Genomic DNA, 18,453 nt, shown 5'->3' on the forward strand with positions numbered 1-18,453 from the left:
CAATCTGCCTGGGGCACTAGAAAATTAAATGAATTATCTAGAGTCACAAAGTTAGCCTGGTACAGTAGTGCCAGTAGGGAGTCAGAGGGCCTGAGTTCAAATACTTTCTCTGTGAGCACTTAAATCCTATTTGAGGACACTAAACACTAATGTTGTGGAAGAATAGAATAAGTGAGTTTGATTCCTATTTACTAACGTCACAAAGAGGGGAGTCTGGCCTCAGATGCTTACTAGCTTTTTGACCTTGGGCAAGTCACTTAACTTCTGTTTGCCTCATTTTCCTTTTTTTGTAAAATAGTAATAAAAATAGCACCTACCTCCAACAGTAGTGTGAGGATCCAGTGAGATAATATTTGCAAAGCATTTAGCACAGTGCCTGAGCCTCAGTTTTCTCAATTGTAACTAAAGAGGGTTAGACTAGATAATCTCCATGTAACCTTCCATTTCTAAATCTTATGATGTGATAAGCTGATGACCTGCAGGAGTGGAATCAAAAGGTACAGTCTCCAATGAGGAGAGAGGTGAAACTGGACAAAGGAGTGGAAGTGAGAGAGGGTAAGGGTAAATAAACAAGTAGCATCTCTTTAACAGTTTTAACCAGTGACTGATCCCAGACACAGAGCCCTGTGTCTGGCTTCTTGCTATATAAAAATACATTCAACTTGTACTGGTTTTCCTAAAGAGTCTTTTATTCTGAGCACAATCCTGATTCTCTCAATATTTTCCTATAACATCAGTTTTAAATTGGGGAACTTTAGTGGTAATGTTAATAAAGCTATCAAGATTAATTTCACCAGAATATTATTTTCATCCCTATGTATCATATTTATCCCTGGAGGTTATTTTTTTACCTTCTCCAAGGTAGAATAAAATCATCCCTTATTTTATGTATCTGGAAAAACAGTGAATTATACTGAATTTCTTCTATTATAAAGGCATTGATACAAATAAATATCCTTTCTGAAGGCTACCCTATCAAAGTAAAAGTTAATTGTTGGAAGGCAGTAACTTCCTTCTTTCATTGGAAAGGAATATTGCATGACTGACAATGGGCTGGCCGGAAATATAGCATGAAAACACAGCCAGTTTATAAAGGTGTTGTAATAATTTGTATCGTGTACTTACTATCCTGAGGTAGAAAAACTCATTGAGAAAATATATTAGTGAAGCAAATGATTTCTTTCCGTTCGCAATGTGCTCTCACAGACATATGTATGTATGTATGTGTATATATGTATTATACTTCAAAAAGACTCAACAGGTAATCCTCTCAATTTACCTGTCAGAGTAAGATTGTTTTTGAATGACACTTCCACCATTTCTCTTAGGAGACCGTTTCATGATCACACTTTACTTCTCACTGTTCTTAAGAAACTTTTCCTTTCTAGTCAGACAATTTTTTGTTGAATTTCTGTTTTGTCCCCTAGCTTTGTTATGCTACAATATTTACCAATTGCTCTCTGTTTTATACCACTTTATCCTATTTGAAGTTATAAACGATAGCCACATACTCAGATATATAAATGATGTCTACTTTTAATACATCCTAATTTCCAAGTCATAAATGCTTATTTTTCTCCATATTCACTCCATTTGCCCCTAAAGCTTCTTGGACCAGAAAACACAAAATTCAAAATAGCACTTATAATTTGTATACTCTCAGGGCTTTATCACAAAATTGTTCCTGCCAAGTACCTTGGAATCTGGAGACCTTTGTTCTTGTACTTTTGTAATGTCTTATTATTTGAGCAACTAAAAATTCAGAGGAAGAGCCCATAGGTATTACAAGAGATCTTATAGAATCAGTGTTTAGAGCCATATCTTAACACCACTTTTCTTACCAATAGGTTTAAGTGATTTATCTTTAGCTCTGAAATTCTATGATTCTTTGAGCCTAGAACGTCATTGGAACTCATTAGTCCAGACCCATTTCTTAATCTATATATTGAAGAGATTTAACTAGATAATTTCTAAAGTCATTTCTGAACCTAAGAATCTTTGAATGGTCAAAGCATGATTGAACACTTAAAATATCCGTAGTCTTCTTTTACTTTGCTACATATATTTTTAAGAGAGATATATTAGAAATGTTGGTAAACAGTTACAGAGTATGAATGTAAAGAAGTCAATAAATTGACAAAGCTTTATAGCAAAAAAAATGAAGCAAATGGTCATCAGTCTTTATCCCAATCCAGGAATAGGTGGCTACCTATTGTTACATATATGATTTCTGAATGAAGAGAAGGACCCTTGCTGCAAATCAATCACCTCCTCTTGTTCTGTGAACTCCACATTTAGTGAATAAGATCACTTTCCTTTCAAAGAGCTAGGCAAGAAAAGCAGGTGAGAACATTGGAGATTTTGGAGGCAGGAATGGAAGAAAAGTATAGAAACAATAGGAAGAGGGCAGATGTTAAAAAAAAAACAAACTTCATTTATATTGGAATTTTGGCTTTAGCTCACATCACAGAAAAATCAATGGAGACTCCTCAAGGGATAAATTTATTACAGATTTCTTCAAATGTTATTTTTCAATTCATGTTGAGAAACTTCTCTCAAAACTATAACTAAGATGGGGAAATTGGGACTTTGCCCTAGGGCGCCAAATTTAGAAAGTTATGCAAACACTTACAGTCTGGATGAAAGAAATAACAGAGCTTAGTATCTAGTTAGAAAGAAGAAAATCGAAAGATAAAAGCCTGTTTCTTTTTCTCTTAATACTTTGATTTGAAGATAGGTTGCGTGGCACTTTTCCTGAGCATGGTTTGTGCTGCCCCAGGCTTACATAATGCTAGTTATGCCTCTTTCATTGATAAAAGCTTTGAACACTTATCCAAGCAAATAAGTTGGGCATCTCTGATAGAGGAGCCACTAGACCTTGTATGGGACTTGTATCTGTTCTTTGCAGCTAATTTTACAGAAAGAAAACCTAAATTCATTGAGCATTTCTAAGAAATTATTGCAAATTCCAAGAATTATAGTGCAATTATGGGAGCTAAGCATAGAAGTATTAGTACAAGAGAATAGTTTCCTTAAAAAAAAATGTTTACAAGGTAAATTGCAGGAGAATAAAGTCTGAAGTAATGCAAATAAGGTCTTTCCTAACAAGGAATTTGGTCAGAATTTTAAAGTTAAATTAAATTTTTGGGAGATCTTTCTCATTAGATTGTTATTCATTAAATGAATTGTAGAATGACCTGATAATTTTGGAAAAAAAAATTAATAGGGATAATATTCTCAACAATATCTTCAAGAGATGAGAACAAGACAGGTGAGATTCGTTCTAGACAGAAAAAAAGGTTTCAGATTCTACAGGATGTGCATTCTTTTCATTGTGAATTGTAAAGTCTGTTCAAATAACAGAATCCTCTCAGGCAGAGAATCTGCTTGGGATGACTATGTGTTATTGTATTTGGACTATCTCCATCTGCAAATATTGACTTTTCATCTGTGACCAGAGAATAAAATCTGTATGAGGAATGTGTAAAATATTTAATCCTTGTTTATTCATTAACCAAAGGTTTTTGTCAAATCCTGCAGTGTCTTTGTTTCTCAAAGTAATTGTGGATGCATTCCCAATGTATTACTTAAATTTGAGTTCTAAGGTAGAACTTTGATTAAAGAATTAAGCTTAACTTAGAATCAGAAATGTAAATAGTTATTATAAATATAAATTGACTTACAAAAAGCTATGTGTGAACGAATTGGCAAGGTGATCTATTGGGAACTTCAGTAAATAGGAAATTAGAAGTGGTGTTTTCTTTATCTTGTCTATACCTCAGTTTACATATGAGTAAAATAGAAAAGGCAGTTGGTTTAGCGTAGTGGCGTCCAACTCAAATAGAAAAGGAGGACACTAATTTATACATGAGGATCCTTTCGGACCACATATTGATTTAGTTTTAAAATATAATATCTATGTTTTGTTGTATTTTATTTATTTTGTTAAATATTTCCCACTTACATTATGATTTGGGCTATACTTGGGAATATTGTGAGCCTCATGTTTGACACCTCTGGTGTCTGAATAGAAAACTGGACTTGTAGTCATTAAGACTTAGGTATAAATAGTGCATCTGACATCTGTGTCATTTTGGGCAATTCACTCAACCTTACAATGCCCCAGGCAATTCCATAAGACTATAAATTACGGAGTTGGTGCCTATCTGCATTGGTAAAGGAATTTCTTCCCTGACAATTCATAAAACAACAAAAATCACAGCTTTTGTTTCCCTTCTCTCTTTTACTCCTCTCTTTCTCCCCCCCCACCCCCAAGCCCAACATATTTAGAATAGTGGATTCTCAAGCAGAGAGGAAACTTCAAGGTCATCTAATCCAATTTCCTTATTTTATGCATAAGGAATCCAAAGCTCTAAGAGGTTCACTGAGTTACCCAAGGTCATCTGAGTAGTAAACAGGAGAGCTAAGATTTATACTCAGGTACTATGGACTCCAAAGTAGTCCAGTACATCATGCATCATGATTGTTTCCAGAGAAGAATGCTTTACAGAAATATTATAACAGGGCATAGGAGGCACAGTTAAGTGGAGCAATAACAAGAATGTAGCTGCAGAGAATAATCATAGTAACCAACATTGACATGGTGACATCAGTGTGTATTCCTAACAGCAGCTTGTGACTTGGGTGCTATGAGTGCAAGTGTGTGTGTGTAAATATGTATTTTTAAACCATCAGAAGATAGAAAGTACAAGAATGGGGCAAGTGCATATCCCTGAAGACCTCTGTTAAGATTTTCATGCGAACTGTAGTATTTGGAGTGAATTTGTGGTAGGCAATTTTAGTAATTTTTAGACTGTCAGGTGTTTCAAAGCAGGGACCATTTCTGATGTGCTTTGTGGCTGAGGCTATTCAATAAATGTTGGTGAAGATGGTGATGAGCAGTAGCTCAAAAGTAGGGAAGGACCAAATGGGAATTAAGGCTGCCTGTCAAATGAATGTTATTCTAGTGCTGCTTTCTGATCCCCCTTGGATTTACGTGAACTTAGCTGTATCTCTCTGCTAAAGCTAATCCATCAACATGTTAAGAAACTTGAATACTCACATAGCTACCTTGGTATGCTAAGAGACTAGAGATAAAATGGGCTAAATATGGTGTCCTTACTGAAGACCTGCTTTCCTGCCTTATCATGGGTTCTTAAAAAGTATGCAATGAAGTATAAGCTCTAATGGTTCCTACCAGGCTGGACGAGCTTACAATACAGATCCAGGGACTTGCCCTGTGCTGTCAGAGAACAAGCAGAGCTAAATATAGAGAGGGCAGAAGTTTGGTCAATAGGCAGTCAATGTTGTTGGTCATAGCAATTTATGATGCTTTAAACAGGTATTTGGAAGTGGGTATACACAAGGTACGCATCCACCATGGGTACATTATGTAGGAAGGACACTTTTAATATATTACTATTTATAAATGCATGTATTTTAAAGCCAGTAAGTTTTCTCTTTGTGGCACCTCAATATTTATTTTGTAAAAAGTCAAGTTTCCTGTATTATAGTGAAGACTCAGATTCTGGTGATCTGTAATGCAAAGGGGCTATAATTTTCAGCCCTTTCTTGGGCCCACAAATGCACTACTCTGGCTTTGCCCAAAAGGATCATTATAAGAAGGTTACCTATGAGAGAATATGGGCATGACAATTAAATAGTATTGCCAACAGTCTAATAACAGTGAACAGAATAATAAATCATTAGGAAAAGTCTATATAAAATGGAAGATGATTGAGGAAAAAAAAAAGAGAGAGAAATGAAAAAAAGCTGTCACTCCCTAGCCTAAATTTAACTGGGATTTTCTTTGTGCCCATTTGAACAGAAAAGAAAGTGTCAAATCCTTCTTTTTTAGAATACTCAGCAATACACAGTTCTGTGCATGAGACTTTCTCACCTTAGTGTGCAGTCTTTGGGGAAAACAGTAAAATTAGAATGTATGAACAAATGAGGTTCCATCATAGTGCTAATACTTGTTCTCATCAAAAAAGGTCATTTCACAGCTGGACTTAAGATTTTGTGTTATAGAGAAGAGAAGTTAAAGTTGAACAGAGGCTAAAAAAAAGGAAAAGAAAAGCTAGTGAGATTAGAGAGGGTTTTTTTTTGTCTTTTTTTTTAATAAAAAATTAGATAAAATGTTTATATCTGACTTGATAATTCACAGTCTATTCAGTACCACCAGCAAACTGTTCTTCGAACTAAGGAATATCAGCTCATACAAGGGCACAGAAAGTCATTTAAATGAAAATTAACTAGAACATGCAAGGCAAAGTGATAAAAAATGACTCTAGTTCTCTTTTTTGGAGCTAGAGAATTTTGAAGAAGCAGGTTGAAAAGCAGCTGGTCAACATGCCAGAAGCTACTTGCTAATTACAGCAGTAAGTTAATCAATGAAACAACAGTTTAGCTTCTGGGTGTAATAAAATAAGATAAAAGACCAATCAAATTTCTGACCATTTAGGTATAGTCAGGATTCTATTGACACAGATAATTTCCCTCTTAAACCTCTTTCCTTTCAAGGCATCAGTTCATACAGCTGCCTGACAGCTGTTCACACCCAAAACAACAAGGACTGAGTCTCTGACACACACACGTGTACACACACACACACACACACACACACACACACACACTATTTCTCTCTCTCTGGGAATGGGGTGGTGCTTAAGTAGAGAATGTGGAGAGGTAGGGACAGTAAGAGCTGATGTAAATATTTACCAAGGCCATTCAAAGGAGTGTTTTGTTATGTACTTTTGTGTTTGCTTTCAAAACATTTAAATTCAGTGACAGATGGCTTGTACAGTTTTATCAGCACTTGTGTCTTTACATATTCAAGCAGCCAAGGCTGATAACTGAGCTCATGTATTACAGATTGCACTGGAAACAAATACTGGAAGGGGAAAAAAAATCAATAAAGGAATTCAGTGTGAAAAAACTGAATATAGGGATTTTAATTTTCTTTAAGAGAAAGGATGGAAATGACTAATTATGAAATTAACAGGTATTCAGGAAACAATTATACAAAGCATTGCTACAAGCTAAGGGGATGAGTTAAAATTATAAACTACCATTAAAAAAAAAATCTTAGTACGGTCCATGAACCCAACTAATAACCATAAAACAAACATTATACTTTCTCAGGTCCAATTTACATGTTAAATATTTATTTCATTTTTATTTTATTTTATTGACATTTGCTGACAATTATGTTTTTGGATATGGTTAAAAATATCTTTTGTAGACTGAATGCTTTAAAGAGTATGAAATAGTTATAGTCTCATTATTATTCTCTATCATAGAAATGAAAAATATCAGGTATATATAGATATATTGCTCTAGACTTAGTCTTATTTCTTTTATATCATATTAAAGCTTATAAAGTTTTTTCTCACCAAAAAATGACATGGAACCTGTAGAAGGAAACTTCCAAAATCTCTTAACATTATTCATTAGTAGTGTATTTAAAACCAATTTTTCTTTCTATGCCTCAAACCAACTGGATATGACAGATATTTGTGGAATTAAATGGCTCGTCAGTAAAGGTTACCTATTTTTTCTTCTGTTTCATGTCCCAGGGGTAAAATAATCAAAATATCATCTAAAAAGTGCCACCTCACAGAGGACTGCACAGCTGCTAAGGTTTTTATCTAAAAGACTTACCTAAGAATCAGCAAAACTTTGATAAAAATCCATCTACAGACTGAATTAACACCTTGAAAATTTCATTTAAGGAACTTAATCATGTGACATGAATCACTCATGGAGGAATTGACATTATTTAAAGGACCCCAGCTTTTTTTCTCCCCCAATAAAATAATTGTTTACACACACACACACACACACACACACACATAATTATATATACACACACATACTCACATATTCTAGTAGAACATGAACTTTCTGTCTTTAGTTAACTAGATAAACCTTCATTCATTGATATAAACTATATCATTTTACAACTGAAATCATTTTTGTTAACTGTCTATTAACTTGCAAATGAGAAGTGAAAAGAGAATGAAATATACTTCTCCAAATCTGTCTTATCTGTGAATGTACACATACTCTCCTTCCTGTGCGGCACACATACATTTTAAATCCCCAAAAGACTTTTCTTTCTTGATTTATTCAGCATTGTTTGTTGAATCAGGCTACCTTACAGTATCAAATTTTCTCTTACTCTCTTCCCACGAATAGGAAGAAAACCTAATTTTTATTTCAATTATTGATTTCTCTGGGGAAAAAAATCAGTTTTTATTTTTGGAAATATCAGAATAGAGATGAACTATTGACATTAATGAGCACAAAGGCTGTTTTAGATCTTGGATTGATGGCAAACTAATTTCCCTCTCCATTGATATCTAAACCAATCAACAAGCACCTACGTCCTAGGCACTGGAGATACAAATACAAACAAATGGACAAAAAAAAAATCTCCTTTCAAGTAGCTTAAATTCACTTTGGGGAGACAGCATAAACATATAAAAGTGCAGCAAGGTGATACATACACAATGTAGCATAAGCATTATTTTCCCTCTTTTACTAATGAGTAAACTAAAGCTCAGCAGATAACTTCTTTAACTTGCTTATGGTTACACAGCTTGTGAAAAGGCAGGGCTTGGACTTGAACTCAACCAGGGCTTTTGATTCTAAGACTGTTATGGAGAAGTACAACCCAAGGATCAAGTTGAGATAAATTAAATGATCTCTTGTAATTTCTAGGTTTTCCTTATGTATTTACTGGATGCTCACTGATGTGCTCAGGACTGATTCTAGTCATTGAGTAAGAATAAAAATGGAAACACAGCATGTAATGCCTTCCTTTAAGGGCCTAGTTGGAGAAAGAGGACTAATACACAGGAAGCAATCACAAACCAGGCGATGATGTTGTATGATCTACACATACTGGAGAAGTTTAGAGGACATGGGATCATCCGTGGTTAAATTACTTAAAGGAAAGTTTCAGAAAAGAAGAAGGACTTGGAGCACTTGAACTTCAAGTTTGGGTTAGATTTGGATCAGCAGGGAAAGGAGAAAGAATCTCCTACTGAAGAAACTAACATGAAATAAGGCTTGGAGTTTGCATTGAACTTGGCACAGTTTGAGAACAGTGAGGAGACACGAGACAAGCAGATTAGGAAATCGTGAGTAGTAGCAACGTTATATCTTAACAGACAGCTGATAGAGGACCATGAAAGGAACCATTACAAATGATGAAGTGCTATGAAAGAAGAAGCTTTTGAAAGTTTTTTTAAGCAGAGGATGGCAAACTAATGAAGGCAAGACTTTAAACAACTAGACTCAAGAACTATATACAAACATGAACTTTTGGTTTATTTTTGTTTGTATGAACTTTGCATTTGTTCTTTTTTTTTCTTTCTAAAGGTAGGTTAGCACACTGAAAGAAAGCCAAACAAATATAAGATTAGTCTGGCAGTGGGTTGCAGGATGGATTAGAGTGAGAGAACAGACTGGAATAAGAAAACCTGGCTAGGCAGCATTCACGGAAAATCAGGCTGCTGATTGATGAAGGCCTGGACCAGAGTGGTGGCAATGGGAGTGAAAAAGACAGAGATGTGAAAGACATTGTGTGAATGGTTTCTTTATAATTTGGGGCAAAAAATAATCTATATATGCTTAAATGAGCTTAAATAGCTTTCCCTAATATTTACAGTTCCTATTCTATGCTCAGATAATACTGTTGTTACAAACCACCCTTCCCTCCTCCTAAATTTGCCTGCATCTGATCTGTGAAAGGGATTCCCTAATTCAGATAGGAATGTTCAAAAATGAAAGCTATAATTAACCTGTAGAACTAACCATCTCAGAATATTATGAAGGCTAATGGCTATCATTTTTTTTTTTAAATCCCACAACCACCACCCATAATTATTGGGTACTTACAAATATGATAGTGCTAGCTAAAAATAACTTTGAAATTTAGTATCTTCTAATTACTAAATTACATTTATTGCTGACATGATCCAAACTAGCAGAAATGTTTTCTTTTTTTCCTACTGATTAATGTCTGCGTTTTAAAGTACTACATGCCTGTAGCATTCATGCCTATCCACTTAACCTCATTTGAAAAATCAATCGTAATTTCCAAGCTATCACTTATCATTTGACTGCTTAATCAAGGAAAAAAAAAAAAAAGCTTGTTTCCACAACTGACTGTTATTTAAACTGGATTTGATTTTTTTTTCTTTTAAAAAAGTTTTACATTCTTACCTTAGCATTGAAATCCTTGTTCAAATTTATGTTTCACATAGCCTCATGAAGATAAAGAGGTGGTTTATTAATATTGTCGTGAATACTATACCATATGTGATTAAATCAGCATCTTCACTTCAGTTTTATACCTTTGGAAGCCTTAAAAATATGTTAGCATAGAGGAGGAGGCAAATGTTGGCAGCATAGATGATTTCTATGCTGAATTTGATTTCAGAGTGCCTGCAGCTGGCCGGCTGTGCTCTTAATAGTGTATTACAGTTAAAAAATAGTCCTTTAATACATGTTGGATTTTGAAAATCTCTAAACACATTTCTCTGTAGCTTCATGAAAGAAGCAATACATTAATGCTGATGTGGCAAATAGCCAAGTTTTCTATTTTATATGTGTAGTCCTTGGTGCAGTCTCTTTTTAATTGTCCTGGGTATCAAGTAATTCTTCTGCATGTTATTTCTTGGAATTGTAGATTTTATCTTCCATAGTATTTAAATCTTGAATGAATATAATATTGTACCATTTCCCATGGTTTCATATAGCTACTTTCTTCCACCTATGGGATCTGAGAAACTATTACTGCTGTTCTATATGTTATGGGAGAGTTTGTAGAGAAACAGGTGCATAAATACATATGTCTGTATAAATATGTGTGTGTGTTTTTGAGTTAAAATATATAAATTTAACTCTGTACTTGAGAAACTAATTTTTCAAGTCATTTTACTGCACTTTAACTCACTCTCATTTTGTAGAAATGGGACAAGAGGCAAATTGGGGATTGGAAGGGACCTCAGTGGCCATTTAATTCCATCACATACCTAAAAAAGAATCTGTTCTGGGCCATCCTCATTGAAGTGGTCCTCCAGCTTTTGCTTGAAGCTTTCTAATGAAGAAGGATGGACTGAATGAAAGCCATTTTTTATTAATCAGATTAATGCTCTTCTCCTAAGCAAGCAAAATTCTCAGTATAATGGCCTTTTATGAAAGTAATAGTTACATAAGAAATCCTAACCTGTTTTTTTTTCCTTTATTCTTTTTTGTCTTGTCTTGTACAGATGGGCCTTTGGGTCCCCGAGGATTAGCTGAAGCTACAGAGATGTGCACCCAAGAATGTTTGGTGTTGGGTCATTCCGATAACTGCTGGATGCCTCCTGGCCTGGGTCCCTACCAACAGCCCAAATCTCCTCTCTCCACCTTTGCTCCTCAAAAGGAATGGGTGAAGAAGGACAAACTGGTGAATGGGCACACATTGACCAGGACCTGGAAAGAAGATAGCAACAGGAACCAGTTCAATGACCGGAAGCAGTTTGGTCCCAATGAAGCCCATTTCAACAGTGGCAGCCACATGAGTGACATACCATTGGCTAATTTGAAGTCTTATAAACAAGCATCAGGAGCTGTTGAGAGTCCCAAGGAGCACCAACTATAAGAAATGGTTGCTTGGGACTGAATGACTTTAGCCTATGTAGACTTGCTAATACTGCGTGTGTCAGAGCTTTACGTATTCGGTAGATCTCTAGAACTATGCTTCTTATAACAGGGATGTGCACATCTTTGCATTAGCACTATGAAAAGTATGATGTCATGCAACTCAAGGGAGAAAATACTTCTACTCCTGTGGTTTTGTTTACCAGAATTGAGTAAACTCCACAGATATCTCTCTATAGTGCAAATATCCCTTTGTGAGTTTTGTTTTTTGACTCTGGACTGCTGCTATGAACAACAGAAGATATACTTGGAAAGTGAGAAAGGTCAAAGGATTGCAATGATTGACAAGCATATCCAGTTAGAAAATTGTACTCTTGTTGTCATTAATTTGTGCTGGGACCACTATACTTGACATCATACTTCAAACAACTTAAATGATAAACTTAAACCTATTGTGCTATTAACAATGTTAGTGGACACTTGTCAGTCAATCAGTGTTCAAGTATTTGTAAATAGAAGCAAGTTATTACTAATGATTTTTGTGTACCTATAACGTTCACCTAAAATATACTGTAGCATAATTCTGTGTCTTATGGTTGTTTCCTCTTTTTTTTGGTATTTCTTTTTTTTTCACTTTTGTTTTATTATTTCTTTTAGTGATGGTGTGTCTGTGTTAACAGTCTGTCTGACATGCACTGTTCCAAGGAAATCAAAATACTTGTGTTTTTCTTACAAAAAGGTTCTGAAATCTTGCTTCTTGCATGACAGCACGTGATTCTGGCAAAGAAACCCATCAGCAATGTTTGAACAACAAAAAGACTTATGCAAGGGCTGGAAAAGTCTGAACCTATATTTTTTTTAAACTTTTTTTCTTTTTCAAAGCAGCAAAATTGAAAATAATCTCTAATAAGTAGCATCTGAAAGTGAGAAATGGAAAAGTAATATTCTTCAGGAAGTGATCCAATTCAAAGTGATCAGAAAGGTCATTGTCACCTAGGCAATCGAAATGAATCACAATTGGAGCACATGGAAGAAATAAAATCATAATTTAAAAATAGTAGTTATATTTGAATAAATGTGTGTCTATAACTAAGACAGTTTGTATTGCTGAAAAGGCAGCTTTTGTGTTTATGCTCATCTGCGTTAATGTTGTAGTAACACGTGTTTTAGACCATAGCCACAAAATATTTAATGTGTCGTGCCTTCATGATGTAACAGAGCATTCTCCTGGTAGGCTAGTTGGGGGAAAATAAAGGGTTAAATCTCTAATTAGTGCTGTTTAACTGTTTGTTATCATAGTTGGTCAATGCCTGGCAGGTACCAGCATCATGTCACTTCAGTGAAACCCAAAGAGTGACTCCTAATGTTAATAAGATCTCAGTTGCACGTACAAACAAATTCAAATTTGAACATTCTTAGGAGGTTTTTGTTAAGGCATGACAGATGATTTAAACAAATAAATAGCATGCAAAAAAAAAAAAGTCCTTACTGAGAAAAGTGAAAGTTAACACTACAATTAAATGAGTTTTAAAGATAATAAATAATAATGATAAATAAAGTTTGCTAATCTGATAGTTAATTTGTTCTTACCAAAAAGTTATTTTGTATATAGCAATTCACTTTTTTTTCACATTATAATGGTATAAAATGGGTTGGGGGTGCATTGCTTATTGCAGTACTTATGTCAGTTTGTGAAGGGTGTTTGATGACTTTGACAGAATAAATATCTAAACAGTTATCCTTGTTACTGCTTTGCCAGTTCAACGTTATTTACAGTTATTCAGCTCTTGCAATAAATGTTCTGAATTCCCAATTGTGTTGTGTTATTTCTTTGTGAAAATGAATTCTCTTCTCTCTTTCGTGTGAATTTATGTTTATAAAGTTCCATTTTTAAACTCTGCAACTCACATGATTTGCAGTCAGAGGGAGGGAATAAAAAACTAATAATGTCACAATCTTGCCTGAGGGATTATTTTTTTTTTTTGATTGTCTACAAGGATCCTTTCCTAAGGAAGTTAGAGAACACTAACCTTAGGTTCTGCTAGTTACTAATTTGGAATTATGGATCAACTTTTGAAAGGTTCACATGTAAAATTAATGTAATCCAGACTAAATAAATAGGTGGTGCTGACCACATCAAAAGACCTGGGGATCAAGGCCAAATCAAGAAAGCTCTGTGGACTGAAATACATGTCCATAGTTGCTCCATGGAGTAGGACACTGAAAAGGGGGTAGAAACTTCCTCACTCCTTGGTCGAGGAAAAACATAGTATAAAAATATGGGTCAGGGGTCAGCCAAACTGACAATTCCATTTCCATGTTTTTGCTATAAGTAACTAGATGATTGTTTGTTGATAGTCATAGAACAGAATCATTGAATTGTATGGCTGGAAACGGATCTTAGAAACCAGTCAGTCCACAGGTCTCATTTTGCACGTAAAATAAATAAATAACTGAGGCCCAGAAACTAAACTGACATTCCCAAGAACACATTGCTAGTTAACAGGGGCAAAGCCAGGTCTTCTGAACCTTTCCGATAGTCATGATGCTTTAAGTTATTTGATTAATGCTTATTAAATGATTACTATGTTTAGAGTAATGTATTATATATAAAGATATATGACATAGTTTCAGCTCTCAAGGATCTTATTGAATTTACCAATCAGTTAAATAAAACACCTCTTCAATGTGGTAATTATGATTTGACTTTTTTTTTTTTTGCAAGAAACTGATTAACTTTTTGTGTCATATGAAGGGTTTAGGGGCAAATCCTGGATTTGCTATTCCTGTGACCCTGCTCAAGCCCTCTGATGTCTCTGGGCCTCAGTTTCCTCATCTAAAGAATGATACAACATATTAAATGATCTCCAAGGTACTTTTCAGTTTTCATTCCTATTAGCATAAGTTATTAATAATGATGATTTTAAGGTATAGTTGAGTGGGAAGTTAATGCACACACATCTGTTTTCCAAGGTACACACAATAAACTCACAGACTTCTAAAGTTTCAAGGGACCTTAGTCAAATGTAGTAAGGCCTTATTAATATTTTCTGATGCAGAGATAGAAAATAACTGATAAAGAATATGAAAAATACATGATTTAGGCCAGGGTACCTAAAGTAAAGTGATATATATATCTGTGTGATTATAGTTATATGTACTTACATATTATATGAAACTATGGATAATGCATATATGTAAATAGATATGTAATTAGTAATCATAAATTTGCAGATAATTTGTGAGATTGATCCCTCCCTAGTCCTGATCCAAAATATATATATATATATATGTATATATTCATATTCAGTGATATATTTCCTTGTACTTGTAGATCCAAGGCTAAAAGTGCATCTGAAGACCAAAGAACATTTCAGCATTTGTTGAACTCTCAGGGATGGGAGCCAGGAATAATTATTATTAGTAAGAAGGTTTGGCAGAGAGGCATGAAAGGGATGCCTTGTCTGCCTTGATTCCAACATGTAGGCCAAAAACTTACACCATAAGACTACAAATTAAACTTATATGAAAAGGGGGGGAGTACTTTTTTATTTTTTGATAATGGCTCTAGGGCTATTATTTTTCATTGTTTTGTGATTTCCTTAAAAAAAATAGCTTCCTTTCCCTAAGAAATCTGTTGTTTAGTTGCTTTGCATCTATTTTAAACTTTAAATTTATTTCTTATTAGAAACACAATTATCCCATGATCTGTATGCTATAATCTATATACTTTTTTAAAAAAACAAATATATTAAATAAAAACTAGCTAGCATACTAGATGAAAATATAATAGAGGATTAAAAATAATAGGCACATTCATGAAGTAATGTAATGTTACAGAATGGAAAGAATAATAGGTGCAGATCCAGGTTTTATGACATACTGCCTTGTGAACTTGGTTGAGTCACACTTATGGACCTTAGTTTTCCAGTTTGTAAAATAAAGACATTGGACTATATAATCTTCAAGGTCCATTCTAGTTTTATTAATTCATTTCTTTTAGTTTTCCACATTCACATCCACAAGATTTTGAGTTCCAAATTTTCTCCCCATCTTGTCCCTCTCCCCACCAAGATGGCATACATTCTGAATACCCCTTCCCTTAATCTGCCCTCCCTTCTATCTCCACCCCTTCTCTTATCCCCTTCCCCTTCTATTTTCCTGTAGAGCAGGATAGATTTCTATACCTCATTGCCTGTGTATCTTATTTCGCAGTTGCATGTGAAAACAATTTTAATTTTTTTTAAAGCTTTGGGTTCTAAATTTTCTCCCTCTCTCTCTTCTCACCCACCCTCATTGAGAAGGCAAGCAAGTGATACAGGTTATACATCTATAGTCATGCAAAACATTTCCATAATAGTCATGTTGTGAAAAACTAACTATATTTCCCTTCATCTTACCTCACCCCCCATTTATTCTATTCTCTCTTTTGACCCTGCTGCTCCTCAGAAGTGTTTTCTTCTGATTACCCCCTTCCCCAATCTGCCCCCCCACCATCCCCCTGCTCTTATCTTATCCCTTTTCCCCCTATTTTCCTGTAGGGTAAGATAGATTTACATATCCAATTGAGTGTGTATGTTATTCTCTCCTTAAGTCAAATTCTATGAGAATAAGATTCACTCATTCCCTCTCACCTTCCCTTGTTTCCCCTTCACTGTAAAAGCCTTTTATTGTCTGTTTTATGTGAGATAATTTACCCCCATTTTACCTCTCCCTTTCTCCTTCTCCCAGTATAATCCTCTCTCACCCCTTAATTTTATTCTCCAGATATCCATATAGATATATATATCTGGATATCTGGAGAAATATATATATACATATATATGTAGTTTTCTTTCTGGCTGCTTGCAGTATTTTCTCCTTGACCTGGGAACTCCGAAATTTGGATGCAATATTCCTGGGAGTTTTCCTTTGGGAATCTCTTTCAGGAGGTGATTGGTAGAGTCTTTCAACTTCTATTTTACCCTCTGATTCTAGAATATCAGGGTAGTTTTCCTTGATAATTTCTTGAAAGATGATGTCTAGGCTCTTTTTTTTGATCATGGCTTTCAGATAATCCAATAATTTTTAAATTCTCTCTCCTGGATCTATTTTCCAGGTCAATTGTTTTTCCAATGAGATATTTCACATTGTCTTCTTTTTTTTCATTCTTTTGGTTTTGTTTTACAATGTCTTGATTTCTCATAAAGTCACTAGCTTCCATTTGTTCCATTCTAATTTTTAAGGAAGTATTTTCTTCAGTGAGCTTTTGGGCTTCCTTTTCCATTTGGCCAATTTTTCTTTTTAAGGCATTTTTCTCCTCATTGGCTTTTTGGACTTCTTTTGCCATTTGGGTTAGGCTATTTTTTAAGGTGTTATTTTCTTTGGTGTTTTTTTTGGGTCTCCTTGAGCAAGACTTGTTTTTCATTATTTTCTTGCACTCTCATTTCTCTTCCCAGTTTTTTCTCTACTTCTCTTACTTGCTTCTCAAAATCCTTTTTGAGCTCTTCTATGGCCTGGGACTGATTCATATTTTTCTTGGAGGCTTTGGATGTGGAAGCTTTGACCTTGTTGTCTTCTTCTGGTTGTATGTTTTGATCTTCTTTGTCACCAAAGAAAGATTCTATGGTCTGACTTTATTTTTTTTTTTTTTTTGCACAGTTTGCTCATGTTCCCAGCCAATTACTTGATGTTTAAACTCTTTGTCAAGGTAGGGGTCTGCTACCAGTGTGCAAATGTACTGTCCCAAGCTTTGGGGATTTTGTGCAGCTTTCTTCAGAGATAATTCTAGGGACCTGTAAATTTTCAGTTCTTCCAAAGTAGTACAATCAAAGGTGAGGTGTTTACGCCTTTTCTGGCCTGTGCTCTGGTCTGTGATTGAGCACAAGCACTGTTTTTTGCCTTGGAACTGTGAGGAGGATTCCCTCTCCACTGCCACTACAATCTCCACCATGCCAGTGCTTTTCCTTGCCCCAGGACTGCCACCCAAAACTGTGACCCAGATCTAAGCAAAAGCAAAGCAAGAGATCTGCAATGCCTCTCTGATCAGGCACTTGATTCCTGCTCAGTCCAAGAGACTCCAGAAGCAGCCACCACCCTGGAGCTGCTCTGGAACTGGGGCTGGGACCAAGCTTCTCTCTCATCACAGTCACAGACCTTTCCTACTGACCTTCTAAGTTGTCTTTGGCATTTGGGGGTTGAGAAGTCTGGAAACTGCCACAACTGCCTGTGATTCAGTCCCCTGAGTCCTGCTCCAGGTTCTCTGAGGCCTGGTCTTTGCCTGCGCCACCCAGGCTGAACTGTGCTCCTCTTCTAGCCTTCCACAATAGACCTTTCCAATCAACTATCTAGGTTGTCTTGGGCTGGAAATTTGTTTCACTCTGTCTTTTTGGGGGTTTTGCTGCTCCAGAATTTGTTTAGAGCCATTTTTTACAGGTATTTGGAGAGATTTGGGCGAGAGCTCAAGCAAGTCACTACTTTTACTCCTCCATCTTGGCTCTACCCCCCCCATTCTAACTTTAAAGCTAGAATGTATATCTTTATAACATGATAATTTGATGTTGTGCAATATCTAGCCATAGTATACATTTTGAGTAATTACTATAACTGCAGCTACAACCAGAATCACTTTAAAGGCTAGCTATTGATCCTACCATTTCATCTTCCTCTTTTCCAGTGAAATCTCACTTTATTTTTTACCAATTAAATGAATATGATCATCACAATTATTTAATCAACTGTCACTTTGGGATTCCTTTAATAGGACATCACATATTCTGAAATCCAGTGGGATTGTATTTATTGTAGAGATGCCCTCTG

At 35.2% G+C, this 18,453-nt stretch overlaps 1 protein-coding gene across 3 annotated transcripts in view; it reads left to right on the forward strand.

Moving 5' to 3' along the window:
* Nucleotides 1-12,107, forward strand: part of PCDH9 (protocadherin 9) — a 1,052,177-nt gene extending 1,040,070 nt beyond the window's left edge. For 2 of the 3 annotated variants that reach the window (XM_027844589.1, XM_027844590.1), the window contains one exon: nt 11,283-12,107. In XM_027844589.1, the coding sequence (XP_027700390.1) occupies nt 11,283-11,656 (374 nt within the window). In that variant the 3' untranslated portion in view covers nt 11,657-12,107. The remainder of the gene's footprint in view (nt 1-11,282) is intronic. The other variant, XM_027844591.1, reaches the window with a different exon arrangement.
* The last annotated feature ends 6,346 nt before the right edge of the window (nt 12,108-18,453 follow it).

This window comes from Vombatus ursinus, unplaced genomic scaffold, assembly GCF_900497805.2.
Source record: "Vombatus ursinus unplaced genomic scaffold, bare-nosed wombat genome assembly UNPS02014942.1, whole genome shotgun sequence".
Lineage (NCBI taxonomy): Eukaryota > Metazoa > Chordata > Mammalia > Diprotodontia > Vombatidae > Vombatus > Vombatus ursinus.